Raw genomic sequence first — 19543 nt, forward strand, 5'->3', positions numbered from 1 at the left:
GGATGTTGCAGTGGACACTGGGAGGACGCATCCCTAAGCCCCCTTTGCAGACCACCCTGTGTGATCCTCCACTCGCTGACTAGACGAGACAGACCGCAGGTCACAGTTGCAGCACCCCCTTCCATGTCAGTTCTGTCTTCAGCAGATCCAGCAACACTGCCAGGGACTTCCTGGCATGTATTGGGGTTGTGAATGTAATGGTCCGGGAACAGGTCACTCAGTTTAATCTTGTGTGAACACATGTACATAGCTGCAAAGTTTGTAGTCTTCAAATGCTGCTTATGCATTGCACATTTGTTTTTTTTTTTTGTTGTTGTTCCTGATTTGTACTCTGTGAATGTCCATTACTTATTATGACTTGGCATCATGTACCTGTTGCACAATAACTGTTGATAAAATGGATTCAGTTACCATTACTGTTTGATTCCATTTATTGCAAAAATAAGACTCGTAACTTCCAACACAAAGGGCACAATGTAAAAAAATAATTTAAAGGAAAGTGTCTGCAATGCAGAAAATAGAAGGTGTCTGGTGCCTGGGGAATCATCTCAACACAAATGTCACAAAACTGTCAAAGGAAATTAGAGGGGCACAGCACTCATTTTGGGATCAGACGTTCCAGGATTGAGAAGAGTCTGTCCATTCGCTCCCTGCTCTCCTGCGCCCTTCTCTCCTCCGCCTCCCTTTGTTGCTGCATGTCCTCCCTGATGAGGTTGAGCAGCTCGTCATCCCGATCCCGTTTCCTCTTCCTTGCTGATGTGGTCGGCTGACTTTCCCCCTCATCAGTGTCAGACTCTGCTCCGTTTCGGTCACCCACTGCTGAACTTGGCCCTGGAGTGTCCTCACGGAGCGTGGACAGTAGGACAGGGGGCCTAATGGACGGCCTCTATCCTATTACCTCGTCCATGAGGGCAAACCAGGGCCAGGTGGCAGCAGTGGGATTACCACTTACACCCTCTCCTGACCCTGGATACTTGCACTCCTAAAGGCAGGGGGAATAAAAACACGACACTTAACACATGATAACACCACAACAATTCTTAGTAGGTGTCCATTTACTGACTTGTGTCCTCATGACTTATCTGCTTGAGGACAACATACTTTGTATTTTGTCTTGAGGTTATCCGACTTTTTCCTTGCCTGCGAGGGGGTGACTGTCCCCTGCAAGCCCATCTTCTCCAGTATACAGGGAGTGCAGAATTATTAGGCAAATGAGTATTTTGTCCACATCATCCTCTTCATGCATGTTGTCTTACTCCAAGCTGTATAGGCTCGAAAGCCTACTACCAATTAAGCATATTAGGTGATGTGCATCTCTGTAATGAGAAGGGGTGTGGTCTAATGACATCAACACCCTATATCAGGTGTGCATAATTATTAGGCAACTTCCTTTCCTTTGGCAAAATGGGTCAAAAGAAGGACTTGACAGGCTCAGAAAAGTCAAAAATAGTGAGATATCTTGCAGAGGGATGCAGCAGTCTTAAAATTGCAAAGCTTCTGAAGCGTGATCATCGAACAATCAAGCGTTTCATTCAAAATAGTCAACAGGGTCGCAAGAAGCGTGTGGAAAACCAAGGCGCAAAATAACTGCCCATGAACTGAGAAAAGTGAAGCGTGCAGCTGCCAAGATGCCACTTGCCACCAGTTTGGCCATATTTCAGAGCTGCAACATCACTGGAGTGCCCAAAAGCACAAGGTGTGCAATACTCAGAGACATGGCCAAGGTAAGAAAGGCTGAAAGGCGACCACCACTGAACAAGACACACAAGCTGAAACGTCAAGACTGGGCCAAGAAATATCTCAAGACTGATTTTTCTAAGGTTTTATGGACTGATGAAATGAGAGTGAGTCTTGATGGGCCAGATGGATGGGCCCGTAGCTGGATTGGTAAAGGGCAGAGAGCTCCAGTCCGACTCAGACGCCAGCAAGGTGGAGGTGGAGTACTGGTTTGGGCTGGTATCATCAAAGATGAGCTTGTGGGGCCTTTTCGGGTTGAGGATGGAGTCAAGCTCAACTCCCAGTCCTACTGCCAGTTTCTGGAAGACACCTTCTTCAAGCAGTGGTACAGGAAGAAGTCTGCATCCTTCAAGAAAAACATGATTTTCATGCAGGACAATGCTCCATCACACGCGTCCAAGTACTCCACAGCGTGGCTGGCAAGAAAGGGTATAAAAGAAGAAAAACTAATGACATGGCCTCCTTGTTCACCTGATCTGAACCCCATTGAGAACCTGTGGTCCATCATCAAATGTGAGATTTACAAGGAGGGAAAACAGTACACCTCTCTGAACAGTGTCTGGGAGGCTGTGGTTGCTGCTGCACGCAATGTTGATGGTGAACAGATCAAAACACTGACAGAATCCATGGATGGCAGGCTTTTGAGTGTCCTTGCAAAGAAAGGTGGCTATATTGGTCGCTGATTTGTTTTTGTTTTGTTTTGAATGTCAGAAATGTATATTTGTGAATGTGGAGATGTTATATTGGTTTCACTGGTAAAAATAAATAATTGAAATGGGTATATATTTGTTTTTGTTAAGTTGCCTAATAATTATGCACAGTAATAGTCACCTGCACACACAGATATCCCCTAAAATAGCTAAAAGTAAAACAAACTAAAAACTACTTCCAAAAACATTCAGCTTTGATATTAATGAGTTTTTTGGGTTCATTGAGAACATGGTTGTTGTTCAATAATAAAATTATTCCTCAAAAATACAACTTGCCTAATAATTCTGCACTCCCTGTACTCCTGATCACACCCGAAAAATAAGAGCAGACAGAAACTTTGGCAACTATGTTGATCCCCACATCTGAACGTTTGCACAGCAGAACGCCAGAGTAATACCGTCTGGACATCACAGGTTCTGTGCAGCATGAGGGTTAATGAAACTAAACTCATATATGGGTGTGAATCGATTTGTTCCTGTACCTCCATGCCACAGTGGCAGAATTCTTCACCCCAGTGAAGAGGTGGTCGTTTTCCCCTCGTAATCGGATGAGGAGTGTTGTTTGCTCTTTGTTCCCTGCAACGTATCACAAAACGATTAATTAGCAAGATATAACGTAGCTGTATGTGAGTGGCAATGCATGACAGACTGCTGGGGCCACCATACTAGTTCACGTGCAATCTATCACGGGGATTCTATGGATTATAAGCTAAAAACAGGCATATGCCCAGGGACTACCAACAGAACCGCTATGGGGGTTTAACTTTTGTAACACCAGATTTTCAAGTACTTACATTTGAATGTGGATTCCTCTCCCACTGTCACGCCTGGTTCGCCCGCCATTGTTCCACTCAAAAATCATTCTACTGGTTCGGAATTTATGCGGCAGGTGGCCCGCAATGAATCCTGGGATATAGTAGGACACGGAGGATACATCGGACCATCCTTAGAATTCAGGACAAAGTAGGACACATTTGTTGCCACATTTTGAGTGCTCTTTGAATTCGGACAGCCTTCGTCGCGTCGCCGTGACGTCATTGCCTCCAGATGTGGCATTGGCGCATCCTTCCCGTGAATTCGGACACGACTAACCCGCAAATTCGCGGAGGAGTAGGACACGTTTGTCGCCACATTTTGAGTGCTCTTTGAATTTGGACAGTCCTCGTCGCGTCTCTGTGACGTCATTGCCTCCAAATATGGCATTTTGAGCATCCTTCCCCTGAATTCGGACACAGCCATAATCTGCTAGCGATGGCACGATACCACTTTTTTATGTTCGATACCGATACCGATATCATAAATTTGGATATCTGCCGATACCGATATGAATCCGATATAGTGTGTTTTTAATCAATAAAACTGTTTTTTTTAATATCTTGCTGGATTTTGTATATGTTCATACTCAAGTTTAAATAAACAACAACACTAAAGTTATTCTGCTATTACACTGCGCCCAAAATAGTTCATAGTTCAGCAACACTGATCAATCTAATAAACTTAAACCTACTCCATCCTCCCTATTCTGGTATTTTAAAGAGTACTTAGCAGAAATATTAAGCAACCTAACTAATAGGGTGGCAAACTCCCAGCAAAAAAAATAGGGAACCACCCCCCACCCTCCACCTCATGATGCTTAATCGACGTAATCAACTTTAATTTGATGCAGGGTGAAAAAAATGCACAGAAATAAATTATTTTTCAAGAATAATTAAATAGATTCAACATCTTTCTTCAACAGAATTGCAGAATTCACAGACGGTACCTTCCCAAAGGAAAAAGTACTATAGCTTACTAGGGTATATTAGACTTAACAGTTACTATATACAGTAATGGACTTCTATACATTTTACATCAGATTAAAACTTTGGGTGTAATATTCAGATAATTATTTATTAAAAGCTAGACATTTTAAATGAGAATAAGAAAGAAAAGTATGTCTTTGTGCCCCCTTTTCCCTGTTCATGCCCTATCGGCCCCCCTGGCTAAACTTTGCTAGATCCGCCCCTGCACAGTTACCAGCCGTCAGCTACGTAGAAAAGGATCCTGGTCTAGAAAGTAATATTAAATAAATTCTAACAGCTTATCAAGGTTAAATGTGCTGCTGTTGTTCAGCCGCTGGTTTCCTCTTTCTGGTGCAAAGTGGGCCAAAAACAAAGAAGAGAGACGGACTCGCGACAGAGAAGCCGATCAGCTGATCATTGATCAGTTTCACGATTGAAGTAGCAGCAGGAGAGGGAGAGAGAGGCAGTCGCTCCATATATCGGTTGTTAAGCTTAACGTGGGAATGCTTTACTAACATTCAGAGATGAACTTACACACTTGCTTTACTTCTGTCTGGGATAACTTCCTCGGAGATGAAATGCTGGTTTGGTAGCGAGGCTACAAATACACACAGCCACTCTATCACATGACACATACTGCTCCGACGTGCTACGGTTATGAGCCGAGTTACGTCGCAATTTTTTTGAGGTGCTTTTTTGATATTTAATGGATCGGATTACATTTTTTATTTCTCGCCGATATCCGATCCAGTAATTTAGGTCAGTATCGGACCGATACCGATACATAATATCGGATCGGTCCATCTCTAGTATCTGCACTAACAGCCTGTATAAAAGCTTTCACTTTGTGTCTTTTGAGGCTGGGAAATGCTTTCCTTACTGTGCTGTACAGTTTAGCTTGGTCAGTCTTATTCACAATGTATTCAATGACATTGTAATCTATAAGAGGGCATGTGAGCTGAAAACCTTTCATTACCAACATGGGGATGGTCAATTTCTCAGTTTGTTCAGTTCCGGAAACAAGTTGGAAGGTTGTCTCAACCCACCCAAGATATGGCATGTTGGTCCCATTTGCTGCGGTCAGGGTGAGTTCAGATGTGTCCATAATATCGGCTACATCTCTCAGCTCTGTGTGTGGCAAATAGTCCTTTTTCCATTTCTCATCGATGATCGACATCTGTGAGCCTGAATCCCATAGAGCTTGAAGCCTCTGGCCGTCCAGGAGACACTCAACCAGACATTGCCTGCCCACCAGAGACGTGACTTTGTGAGGGGTGTTTACATGAGCTGGCGGCAGTGGTACCTGAACAGTCTCATTGTCTTTGTTAGTCTTTAAGCCAGTGCATTGTCTCTTATGTTGTCTCCAGTGTTGTTTCTGGCATGCTTTTGAACAATAAAGTGCATTTTTACATACTGAACACTGTCTCATGCCTGACTTTTCTTGTTTACAGTTGGAGCAATGTTGGGACTTGTGGATGATGGGCATGGTTAACACTCATCCCTCGGTGGTAACCATTGCTGGTTTAAATGTTTCTCTTTATATGGTCTCATACCTCTGCTTCTACATCCAGCCTGAAAGTGTTCTTTACTCCCACAGAGGTAGCAGTGTGTGCAGCGTTCGTTGACTCCATTCTGCTGGCAAATGTGGCACCTCCTCTCACAGCGGGCTGGACTACCTGTGTAGTAGGGCTGGGTATCGTCACTGATTTCGAGAATCGATTCGTTTCCGATTCACAAGGTCCCGAATCGATTCGATGCATGAGTCAATTCGATTCGATTCGATTCAATTCGATTTGAATCTGGGAAATTTTGACAGTCAGAAATATTATGATTCAAATCAGTACATTTACATGTTTTTGTATCTATAAAAAGGAAGCTGACACACGCAAGACTTTATCAAAGGTGTGAGCGTCACAGCAGATGCCTTTGTGTCAAAGTAGCTGAAGATAAAACACAGAAAAACATGAAGGTGGTTTTCCTGGCCTGGGATTTTATAAAAATATTCTGCAGTACATCAAAAATGAAAGAAAACCATTAATAAACATATGAACATTACCTCTGACGTTACAGCGGTTTTATTAGAGACACGGCTAAGCGTTTTGCATTTTGCATAATTTTAAAAAGTTTAAATTTGTTCAGTATTGAACGGCAGAAATTAGGTTTTCTTTTCGGAAGTAAGTAAAAGGAAAAAACAGCGGCCGACAGCGCTGTAAACAACGGTAGACTTGTGCGTAACAAGCAAGCAAATAATGCAGAAAACAGATTTTTAGACGGGAAACTGCTCTTGAAGTACACACAGAGAGAGAGAGAGAGAGAGAGAGAGCTGTGCATGAAGTGTGATTTTTATCGTGGTGGAAGCAAAACAGTAAAAGTCAGAGTGAATTCATGACGATGTTTATGTGAAGCGTAGTTTGGATCTTCTTTTGCTGCTGGTTCAGTCAATATTGTTTGGAGAGAGATCAAACTAACAGCTTTAGAATCAGCGCAAAAAGGGCGTGAACACAAAGCGCGGACCCGCCGAAACATCAGAATCAGCGAGTTGTCGGCTTTCAGCCCCGACCGTATCCGTGCCGTCGGGTAAGAAAGGCGACATCTCACTGATTCTGATCCGCGGGTCCGCGCTGCGTGTTTACGTCTTTGTGCAAAATCCGTGTACCTGCTCTCATTTACTGTCTTAGCTGTTTGGTGGTTGTTGAAATTTTGTGAGATTTCACCTGAGATTCTGGCATTTCGGGCAAAATAAATTTATATTAAAAAATCGATTCAGGATTTTAATGAATCGATTTCACGTTATCCAAGCCAGAATCGATTTTAATCGATAAATCGATTATAAAAACCCACCCCTACTGTGTAGTGCTGTACAGGATACTGAGGGGGTGGTGGTCTTTGATGGGGGCCCTGGAAGCTATAATACTGCTGTTGCTGCTGGTCCCTAGCATACTGCATAACTGGTGGTGGGGCATATGACTGAGGACCAGGCACCGGCTGCTGTAGAGTCTCTTTAATCTGAGCTATCTCTGCACTGAGATCTTTCAGGGAGGCTACACCTGTCTTAAGCTCCGCTAACTCAGTTAAAAGCTCTGGTGGTATCTTAGCTTTAACTTCTTTCACAGGGTTCTTAGCAGGCGACACATCATCTGACTGCACTGCACTCACACTTGTAGCCGTCTGTGATGCTAAACATCTTTTCTTGTTTTTCCTTTCTGCCTCATTGGCACAAGCCATATTTAACCTCTCTAACAGGAGTTCATCAGGTGTCTTAGAGTCTAAGAGGAGTGGCTGCATATCTATCCTGACAATGTCACTCTGGAAGCCTGTGAGTATAGTGTGTAAACACATACGCTGGACTAAAGCTGGGCCGTAGTGCTGGGCGATATGGAAAAAATATTTATCACGATATGAATTATTTTATATCACGATAACGATATATATCACGATATACCAACTGACCTGTGGTCATCTGGAAAGTATGCAGTCTGTAAACAGCAAGTGCCGAGGGTGCAGTCTTTGTTTTGAGTTACCGTAAAGTATGTCGCAAATACGGGTGCATGTAAAGCAGCACCATGTCGCAAAACCACAAGACGGAGTTTCTTTGTGAAAAATATCATTTTTTTATACTTTATTTTCTCTTGCATAAAGTTAAGAGTATGTATAGTGAGAAGACAACACTAATATATTTGCCACAGGCTATTTAACCCTTTAAGACCTACCATGAGACCAAGTCCACCAGAGCTTATCTTTACATTTTACATGCTGTAGTGCCATTTGTGGGAGCATTTCAAGTTGCTATACATCAATACAACCGTTATAGCCCAAATTTTAATGATATGTATGCATTAAGTCCATAGTAACTACATAAATTGCAAAAAAGTGCAATAAACTACAAAAAAATTGAAAATCTTTTTTTTTTTTTTTTTTACATGTATTTCTAGTTAGAGAAATTTAAGAGGCTTATCCCTCAAAACTGTAAATACAAGAAAGTTGCACAAAATACTTTCCGAGAAATTTATTTTGAGTGTCTTCATAGTTTTATTTTTGAGATACACTAATTTTTATATACTACAGGAAAAATGAAAACAAATATTATAATGCAAATTTGCAAAAAAACAGCATGTGCATCAAAATAAACTATTTCCAACAGTGTAATTTGACTTCTAAGCATCCCGGAAACGATACAGAAAAGCATAAAGTCAAACATGACTTTTAAAAACACCAACATAGGCTGTAAAAAGTAAAAAGCTACATTTTCCGCGAAAATTACGTCACTTCCGGTTTCGGACAGGTAATGGCGGACATGCGATAGTTTGCGCTGACTTATATTCCAACGTAGGAAGTGTTATGAACAGCTGATCGGATCGGCAAAGCGGGTTTCTGGAATATTGTTTTTGTTGCTGCAAGTCTGGAATATTATGTTTTTGTTGCTGGAAGTGCTTTTTATGCAATTTTTGCAAAGCTATATGTGGAAGGAAACCGTGACCTAGGGCAAGCTAATGGAATAACATGTAAGTACAACTCCTACGGTTTCATATGCAAAAAAAATTATTGCGCTACCTTACGTGGTTCCAGTTCTACAGGGATTTAAAAATAGTTAGGCAAAACGGAGTGTGCCTGTTCCGACCGGTTGTAAATGGTTAATGATATATTTTATGTAATAATTTATAAAATTAGGGTTAGAAAAATGGCACGATAGAAACTTTTCTATCGTCCACACGATATATATCGTCATATTGCCCAGCACTACTGGGTCGTTTTTGAATCCTGACTCTGATTCTTGGGAAGCAAATAAGACTTTCTGCTTTAGATCTAAAACTCTCATCAGGAAGCTTTGAGCAGTCTCTTTTGGGGTCTGTACCTCAGAGGCAAGTTGTTTATAGAGTTCGGTGGCGCTCTTCTCTTGGAAATGGGAGCGCAGGATGCGGCGTAGAGTCGGAAGGGTGAGTTGAGCTTTTCCCTCCAAATAGCTGCGTAGTTGTAGACCTGGCAAGATAGCTCTGATGACAGCATCTACAATGTCAAGCTCTGAGTAGCCTCTGCTCAGTCCATTTTCGATCTGGTGAGCAAGACTGGAAAATGTCAGTTTATCTTTTGACCTGGTTCACCGATCTGGCCTGATATTTTGAAATCTTTTTGCCAGTAAGGGCTTGGTCGTTGGGGGGCACTTGACACAGATGAGTTAGGGACAGAGCGATTAGCTAGGGAGTGAGAACTAACCGCTGTGTTAACTGCATTAGCTGTCTCTGTTACCAGTGAGGCTGCAGTGTTTAGTTGCTCTCTGTGCCCTGAATAACCCCCTTCATTTGCATTTGGTTCAGTCTCAACAATTGTCTCTTTCATTACTTCAGCAATCTTATCATTAAGCAACAACAGTTCTGACATTCCTTCATCCTCAAGTACTGTTATACCTTCTCTCTCAATGTGTATTTGGATGTGTGTTAGCAGTGACAGTCGTGTTTTTCTGCTAACATCTATTTTCTCTGCAATGCCGAGGAACTCGCAGATTGACACTAGTTGATCTTTGGACAGAGTGTGCATTTCACGCACAACCTCTTCTCGCAGCTCTTCCACCGAAGACATTGTGGCAGTAGGCAGGAAGAATTTTGCATGTACAGGTGACGCTGAGCTGAGTCGTTTTTGCAGCCCCTGATGATCTCTGGCTGGCCTCAGGAAACATGCGCTAAAACACAGCTACCAGTTCGCTTCGATAGCAAACTTTCCTCACTGCAGTCTGCCTGGGTTGTATGGGGGGATTTAGCTGGCTTGGACTACGATGTGCAGATTGTGGACACCGGACATCTAAGCAGCAATCACAGCGGTGCCTCCAAATGTTACACCCCTGAAAACAGGGGGAAAAGAATCACGAGAGTGATTATGACTTGTGTCTCTCATGCAGTAGTTTATTGCAGTGAAAATGAACAGAAACGTTTCACATTCTGTACTGCTTACTGTCACATGGTGGAAGACAAACACTAAATAATAAACCAAAATACTAAAGTGCTCACTATATATGCCAGAACAGGTTTCCTGACAAAATGGCTGACAAAAGCGGCGTTTTTAGCTCCTTCCGTTATCTTAATGGCCATTATACAGTACAAAACTGAGGCTCAAAACCGCCACGTATATGTGCACAAAACTGTAATATAATGCTTCTAACGCTTACAAAACAATGAAGGATTACCTCTTAAATATCTTAACAGTGTACAAATTGGAAATATATCAACTTTTGAACACTTTTACCTGAAAACAGGGGGAAAAGAATCACGAGAGTGATTATGACTTGCGTCTCTCATGCAGTAGTTTATTGCAGTGAGGAGTAGTGATGTTCCATTCATGAACGAATCGTTCAATACTCGAGAATCACTTTATTGACTCATGAATCATGATTCACAAGCGCAACTGAGTCACTGACTCATCCCTGTTGCTGTTAGCAAGCTAATTCCATTAGTAGAAATATATCTAGCTTATAATTAAAATTGTGGGGAAAAAAACAACAGCCAGTTTCTTAACAAAAACATTTCTGCTCTGAACTGGAAGAAAAAATCCTGAGTAGAAGCTCACATCAAGACAATAGCTCCTCGGTTCACAGTAGCATCGCTCAGCTAGCATGCTAACAGCACATTTGAGTTACTCACCCCCTCCCTTGCTGTGCTGAATCATAGCATAAGCGAATCACTCAGGACCATTGACTGTAGAAAACATGGACGACACGACTCCGCCTCCTACCATTGTGCAAAAATGAAGCCAAAATATCCCGCTTGTGGAGGCTGCCATCTTGCAAATTTGGAGCCAGAGTCTGCGCAGTAGTGACTTGAGGTGGAGCGACTGTGTAACGCTCCCGCCCACACACCCGCTGGACGTGACCGCAAACACGCCCCCCTACACTTTTTACGTAGCCCGGCTGCTCGAGTTTTTTTGCTGGTTTACCGCGGCTGACGACTCCTTTAATTAAGGTAAATACAACCATGTCACTGTTATAAAAAAACACACACAGCTTATCATCTTATAGTTCTAAAATCACTCTGTTGTTAATTCAGTAGTTAGATTAGCCGCTAGCATACGCACTGTGTTGGAGGCTTGTTGCTAGCTAGTTAGCGATGCTACACACCTAATACTCTTAATAGTCTGTGTTATTGAAGGATTCAGCACTTCTTATGTTTGTTATCCATTTTTAGACAGCGATGAGACAAGCTGCACACTCTACAGAGGCCCAGAGTTACTGTTAATATCAAAAATATAATGCTGTCCTTTGAGATTTTACAGTTTTTCTCCATTGGTTTGGCTCATTTCTTGAAACAGAAATTACATTCTCAAAATAACATGGACAAACCTCCAAACCTCTTGGCAAATGTTCACAACAGAATGGCATTTCCCATTCATTTTATCAAATCGCAAATGCCTTAGTACATGTCTCAATTGTCTCAGTGCATCTTTGCAAATGATTAAGTACAAGTAGCCTACAGTTATACAGTTAGCCCACATTTAGCACATTTTCCAAATGAATAGATCTTGTAGATCTAAACTGATTAGTTGATTCCCAGTCTAATGATCATTCTCTCCAAAACATGTCAGCATGATTTCATTGTATAAGTACTCGCATGCACAACTGTCTGTTCAATTGTCAAAATTGGTCAAGAACATAATACCATGAATACCATATATGAATTTCTTTGAATATTTGATAAATTGATGACAGTCATTGATAGTCAGGTGAAACTAGACTAACGAAGGGGGAGTGTCACACACAGGTGTGTTCCATATATCTGCCAAACACAGATATATAGAGCTTGACCAGAGCCAGTCCGATCTCTGAACATGGATAGACAAGGCCAAGCAAACGGACAAAGGGAAGTTCTCCCTCAAGGAAGAGGAGGAAGAAGAAGAAGAGGAGGACTGAGAATGCGTGGTGGAGGAATAGGGGGAAGAGGCCGAGGTGCGTGAAGACACTGTGCTGTCCCAAATGAAATTCGGGCCACAATTATAGACCATGTCATAAACCATGGCCTCACAATGGCAGAGGCAGGTCGTCGAGTGCAGCCTAATCTGCCTCGCTCTACAGTCTCCTCCATCATCCAAACCTTTCGCAGGGAAAACAGGTATGTACTCTATGTAATCTATGATGGAATTATATGTTGTATAGGACAGGGCACTGTGCGTGAGGCAAAAAATGTATAACTTACTGTAAAGATTTTATGTGCATCTGCCTACAGTAGTAGGTCTATACTAGCAGGTGGAGAGGACTAGTGGAATGTTGTGATACTAAATATGACAAGAAAGATATTGAACAACTTACTGTAAACTATGGAATTACATAATTCATACAGTTTAGAGTAGTATTCCAGTCACTGTGCAATGTTGCATTAGGATTGTGGTGAAGTTACTGTGAGTAAAACAATAATACAATTACACTGGTAACTTACTGTATTCTGTTCTATGTGTAGGATTGGACGACAACCTCGCGTGGGTGGCAGAGGAAAACTGCTCAATGAACAACAGGAAAGAGAGATTTGTAACATGGTGATGGCAAATAATGCCATCACATTGAGACAGATCCGTGATGCCATCCTTCAAGACAATCATATATTCCAGAATATAAACACAATAAGCATCTCCACAATAGACCAGGTTTTGAAGGAGCATCAGATGACAATGAAACAAATCTACAGGGTACAATTTGAGAGGAACTCTGACAGAGTGAAGGAGCTGCGCTACCAGTATGTAAATGTAAGTCAGTTACTGGTTGTCTCTCATTATAACCTTACCTGTAATCACAGTAAGCAGTAGTTCACTTATTTGGTTTCAATACCTCCTGTACCTGATTTCAGAATCAGTATTTGCTGCATCTGACTTCAACAATTTCAACAGAAAACTGCAGCTTACTGTATGATACAATTCTCATTATAATCCTTATTTTGTTGTCTCCCAATCAAATCTATCTAATACTGTAGGTTTTACTGTAACATCTCAGTGAGTCATCAGTATTTCCCACTCCCCTTTCTATCATATACCCCTGCAGTACTTCCTCATAGGCCTATCACTAGTTTAGAACCACTGGAGTAGTGGCCTGTAGTATATTGAACCTGTGGGGGAGAACATGTAATTGTCTAACTGTAGTATATGACTCTTTTGTATGACTGATTTTATGTTCTTTACTCTATTTTAGAGAATAATGGCATTGGAAGGACATGAGACCCCTCACATCCTGGTGTTCGTGGACGAAGCTGGCTTAAACCTGGCCAAGGGCCGAAGACGTGGCCGTAATATTATTGGCCACCGGGCCACAGTGGATGTCCCAGGTCAGCGAGGGGCAATATAACTATGTGTGCTGCCATTTCTGAAAATGGTGTGGCCACCCACATCCCCAGTCTTGGCCCATACAACACACACAAGCTCCTCATCTTCTTGGATCGCCTTTATACCGATCTTATCCCTGAAAATGAGAGAGGTCTCATAGGGCCTCACCTACCCATTTATGTAATTGTGTGGGACAATGTCAATTTCCACCATAGCCCACTCGTTAGGGGCTGGTTTGCAACGCATCCAAGGATGGTCATGGGGTTCCTACCACCTTACTCTCCTTTCCTCAATCCGATAGAGGAGTTTTTCTCTGCTTGGAGGTGGAGAGTGTATGAGCATCATGCTCAGGATCAGCCGTCCCTGCTCCATGCTATGGACGCAGCGTGTGACGACATTACAGGAGATCAATGCAGGGGATGGTTGCGGCATGCATGCCGTTTCTTCCCTCGTTGCATCGCAAGAGAAAGTATCCGCTGTGATGTGGACGAGAATCTGTGGCCAGACGGACAACAGCGTGTAAATAATCAGGAGGGTGAAGACTGTGGACAAGGGCGGGAGAATGAGTACAGCGACCACTGAATAAGTCCTTGTTTTTTGATTTTGTGTTCATACAATTTACTACTGTAATGTACATTTTCTTTTTACATATGTATGAAACTTTCTTTGCGTGTGAATATGAAATGGTTATAATTTCCTTGGTAGTGTGAGTGCAATCTGTGATGTCAAACCTTGGAGGCTACTCTTTTCTGTGTTATATTGTTGGTCCTCTGCCATAGTGACAAAACATCTAAACATTTTGTATGGCAGTACTCACACAATGCCAAAGGGACGATGCATTTTGGGGGCACTGACTATTCAGATTAGCAAGAAATGTAGTTTTGACACATGAGTGAACTGTTTTAGGAGAGATATGAGCTTTTGCAGGTGGATCATGTTGTTGTGATCAACCATCCAGGTTGCTTTTGACAAAAGCACCACGAATAATGAGAATGTCCAATCTGTGTCGAGAAATGAGCCAAAGCTATTGGCAAAGATCCTTGAGAAGGATCTTTGCCATTTTGGAGACACTGACTGTTTAGATGGGAAAGGGATTTAGATTGAAGCCTGAGTGAACAGTTTTGGAAGAGATATGAGCTTTTGCAAGTGAGCTATAGTGTTGTGCTGAACTGTAAGAGTGTTTTGCCAAATGATCTTAGAGTTTTGAGAATGTAATCTCTGTTTCAAGAAATGAGCCAAACCAATGGAGAAAAACTGTAACATAAGACTGTGAGTGTAATGGATCTAAAACTGTTTAAATCTTCAGAGCCCTCTACAGCCTGGTAACATGGAGACTTTAAAAACATCAGCAGAACGTTTCAGTAGTGTAGTCTAATTTGTTCTTTTCATTTAATAATAGAGTCCATATTTTATCAACAGCTACATTCACCCTGGGGAGAAACTAGTGAGGGAGACCATCAGGACCAAGCTGGGTTTCCTGGGTCCAGAGGTTTGGAGAAACTTCTTCCCTTTCTTTCATCACAGCTGTCCTGTGCCAGAAGTTCTGTTGACCCACTGAAAGAGGCATCATTTAAGAAACACCAGGAAGACTGAAGCCCATCGCATTGATCAAGCAGGATTCATGATCTTTACCAGCAGCTCCCTCACAGGGAAATCTTCAGCACTCCTCTGTAGACCCGCCCCAGGCGATGGATAAACCCAGCATTTCATGAACACTGTGATGGAGACCTTTGGTTTAGGGCTGTGCGATATGACCAAAATCTCATATCCCGATATTAAGACATCTATCGTCTGATAACGATATAAATCACAAAAATGTAACATTTTCTGTAAATTCTGTGAATGTCGGGCAGCTCGACTTGCGTGAAGTGTTTCCAGCTGGGCGTCGCGTACCTGGAGTCGAGTGATACATGAAACGATACATTTTTAGACATAAGTTGTAACGGCCGCTGTTTTCTTTGTGAGTATTTATTACACAGCGTGCTGCGGGGAAAAGCCTGTTCTAACGTTTGAGTCTAAGGTTTATTTTTTAGCACCTGACGGCTCTTTTTTGCTTCTCATCCGTAAATACTCTGCATCTTTCATGTGATTCAGTTTATTTTGAAAAGTCTCAACAGGATCTTGAGCTTTATTGTGAAAGGTTTATGTGGAAAATAAACAAGCGGACACGAGGTGGTTTTACCTTCGTTGTTGCTAACGACAACGCATAAAAACAAGCGCTTGTCCGTCTGTAGTGTGGTTATATTAAATATAAGAGAAAAAGAGAACTTTAGGAAATTAATATAGCCACTACAGTGACGATCAAAATAATGAAAAAATATTGCCGTAAACAGTTTATTTTGCGACACCACGAAACAAACGATAGCGTAAAATGAAACGATAGACGTTTTTCTATCGTCATCCGATATATATCGTTATATCGAACAGCCCTACTTTGGTTTGTGTAATGTTATAAATACTCGGATACTCCCCAGAAGCTACGGACTTTTACATAAAGGTATTATATTCAGTCCTGTAGAAAGTTATATATTTAAAAATATATGATCCTCTCTAGTTACTCTGGTATGAACAACTCTGAATCACTTTATGGTAAATAACACACTATGTGCAAAAAACTGTGAAAGAATTCCAGATGACAAGTTTGTAGTTCAACATACAAGTGACGACCTTTGACCTTCATCAGGTTTTATTTAATTGTGAGAAAATTTCATATGCTCTTCATGCAGCTGAGTACATCAAAAACGGAAGCTGTGCAGGTCTGAGATCAGCAGCTTTGTGAAACACCAAACTGAGGTCCTGTTAATGCTGATATATAGTGCTCTAAAAAAATAGTTTTCTTTTACAATCATTCATCTTAGCAGTAGGATTTAGATTAAAAGAGAAACAAAGGGCCTCTGGATGTCTGGAGTTTTGATCTCCTCCATACCTGCTTCATGCCCTGGAGGTCGGGGCAGTGGCCCCCCCACACCCTCTAGCAGATCATTACATGAAGGAACCTTTTAAAAACAAGCGCGTTCATGCTCACAGGTGTGGGTGATCACACACACAAACTACACCCTTTTGGGCTCCTACCTCAAAGCACACTGTGCGCTGTCGATCTCACGTGCTGCACCATAATGTTTAATATTTAGTATTTACTGTCATATTCCCATATATCATTGTGATCTTGTTTATTACTCTTGTCTTCTTCTGCTTGCTTTCTTTTTTCTTTCTCAACAGGTGATCCAGGTGATCGATATGTATTTTTTTTTTGTCTGCTTATTCTGTTGGTTTTGTTTTTGCCCTTTTTCCCCGTCCCTCTTCTCAGGTTTTTTTTTCTTTCCTCTTTCTTTCTCCCTTTCTTTCCACCAGTCAAGTCTGTCCCGTATTCAGCAAGTGAAAATAAAATAAACAATAAAAGTTGAATCAGATGGACCATTACGGCAAGGCTGGGATGGTCCATTTGGTAAAGTAAATCCGTTGGGCATCTTTCTTCGCCTTTAGACAATAATTCTGATGGCAAAAGAACCAAACGGGACAGGTTAAAAAAAAAAAAAAAAAAAAAAAAAAGAGAAACAAATTAAGTTTGAGTGAAAATATACATTTTTGCACTCTCTGGTCAACTGACTCAGTGACTCAAATGACTCAAGAAACCCGATTCATTTTGGTGAGTGACTCATTAAAACTCGATTCAGTAAAAAGAATCGAATTTACCATCTCCTCCTAGTGAGGAGAACGCGCGGAAGCCCCCTAGTGGAGAATAGAGACACTACTAATCGATCCCAGAAAAGGCTTACTAGCCGATCACTGATGTATAGATTGCATTTCTCTAAAGCAGTGGTTCCCAAACTTTTTTTGTCAGGCCCCCCTTTGTTTTACAAGAAAAATGTTCGCGTTCTTTTTTTTTTTTTCTTTTCATACCGCGCCCCCCTGCAATGGCTCTGTGCCCCCCCTAGGGGGCGGGCCCCACACTTTGGGAACCTCTGCTCTAAAGTAACATGAAAGCCATTAATAGAACATGAAAAATAATAAACTCTTAACCATTTTCTTACCATATTTACATTATTTTTGTCCTTATATCAACTGATATGAATTAGTATTAACTGAACAGTTTTATATGCAGTAGTCCTTGAACAGTGGTCCTTCAACCTGTCACATATGCTTGGGTCTTTGGCTGCGTGATGGTGATAGGTCTGCCTCTCAATGCAGTCGCACTGTGGATTCTTCTTCGCTGCCACAGCCTCAAATCACCCAACGCTGTCTTCATGGTCAACCTGGCATTCTCAGACCTGCTACTCATCATCTCGTTGCCCATGAGGATCTACTTTCATGCCACAGGCACCTGGCCTCTGAGCAATATGGCGTGCCTCATCATTACAATGCTCTTTCGCGACAACATCCGTTCCAGGGCTATGTTTATAACCTTCATCAGTGTGGACAGATTGCTGGCTGTGGTTTATCCTCTGAGGTCACGCCATTTAAGAACCTCGTCCAATGCCTGGAAAGGAGCTGCATTCGTCTGGAGTTTTTTGCTGGTGGTGAATATCCGAGAGAGTTTGGACTTCCTAGAACATTTGCAGAACCACTTTCAAACTACCTGTTTTAAATCTTATGACTCTTACGAGCCTTTATTGAGTAAAACTCGATTAGCAGTTATTTACCTTCAGATTGTGTTACTGGTCACAATGCTAACAGTCAACATTGTTTGCACCGTTATGGTGTCTTGGACTCTGCACAGAGATCTCAGTGACTCTGCAAAGGTCAACAACAAGATGAAAGTTATGCTGATCTTTGTCATGAACTTGGTTTTGTTTGCCATGTTCTTACCTGTGCCTATAGGAATGGCTGCACATGCCAAAGAAATCATGCCGCTGGTATGTCTTACTGTTTCTAACTGCTGTCTGGATCCTCTGTTGTATTACTTTTCTTTTGACTCCTTTTGGAAGAAAAAGGAAGATGCAACGAACGGAGGAGAAATGTAGATGCTAGACATGATATTTTTGGTATGATATTTTCTTTTTGACATGCATTTTTTTTTCTTTCTTTTGGTGAACTAACTTTTTATTGCACAAAATGCTCATTTAGTTCAAGCATATTTTCCCAATTCCTAAATTCTGAAACTGAGCTTATTGTACTATTGTGTGTCTTTTGACTTGCCTCTCTCTGCTTTCTTGTATTTCCACTCACCCCCGATTATTTGTGGCAGCTGGTGCCCCTCCCTGACCCTGGGTTTGTAGGAAGTTTCTTCCTGTTAGAATGGAACTTTTTTTCTACCCACTGTTACCACAGGTTTGTTCAGAGGGGGTTCAGTCATGGAATTTTGGGGGTTTCATTCTAATATTGTGGGTTCCTTATTTTATAATATAAAGCACCTTTGGGTGACTGTTGTTGTGAATTGGTGCTATATAAATAAAATCGAATGAAATTTTCACCAGTAACTCAACAATAATTGTCAGTTAAATGTACTTGTGAAGCTTAGGCAGTGGGAGAGATAGAGAAAAGACTTGTTAGCTTCACAGTTTTATAAAACTATGCTTCAAATTTAAAGCTTCAGGACTGTAGCTGATTTATTGTACATTTTGTACACTTGACGACTGAGGAAACAACCTGTCTTTATCTGCTGGAGAGTTTAAAAAGACCTCCGGAAGTCCATACCACAGAACAAGATACTGTCAAGCACGTAAAACAAACCACATTTTAACAGAAACCTTTTAACTCTTCACACACTGTTCATCACAATGCTCTTTAACAACAACATCCTCTCCAGCGCCAACTTCATCCCTGTCATCAGCTTGGAACGTCTGATGGCTGTGGTTTTTCCTTGACGCCATGCCATCTTAGACCCTCGTCCTGTGCCTGAAAAGGATCTGCGCTCGTCTGGCTCATTTTGCTGGTGGAGAAATTATAGATGATGTGAGGTTTTGAAAGCGTTTGAACAATCTTGAATTTCTCGGGGCTCTAAGAGTCATAATATATTGTTTGTCAAACAAAATATTTCAATTAAAAATGTTAAATTAATTCAAATATTTCAATTAAAAATGTTATAAC

General features: G+C 41.6%; 1 protein-coding gene across 1 annotated transcript; it reads left to right on the plus strand.

Annotated features, from left to right (window-relative positions):
- The first annotated feature begins 13768 nt into the window (after positions 1–13768).
- On the plus strand, positions 13769–19002 carry LOC120443541 (lysophosphatidic acid receptor 6-like). The gene is made up of 2 exons (XM_039622403.1): positions 13769–13904; positions 17633–19002. Exons 1-2 carry the CDS (start codon positions 13769–13771, stop codon positions 18475–18477), a joined length of 981 nt encoding a protein of 326 aa, XP_039478337.1. The 3' UTR covers positions 18478–19002.
- The last annotated feature ends 541 nt before the right edge of the window (positions 19003–19543 follow it).

This window comes from Oreochromis aureus, linkage group 14, assembly GCF_013358895.1.
Source record: "Oreochromis aureus strain Israel breed Guangdong linkage group 14, ZZ_aureus, whole genome shotgun sequence".
Classification (NCBI taxonomy): Eukaryota; Metazoa; Chordata; class Actinopteri; order Cichliformes; family Cichlidae; genus Oreochromis; species Oreochromis aureus.

Coding starts and splice junctions, on each gene's coding strand:
- LOC120443541 (XM_039622403.1), top strand. CDS start 13,769: ATGGTCATGGGGTTCCTACCACCTTACTCTCCTTTCCTCAATCCGATA. Junction 13,905..17,632: donor CCATGCTATGGACGCAGCGT/GTGACGACATTA, acceptor GTCCTTGAACAG/TGGTCCTTCAACCTGTCACA.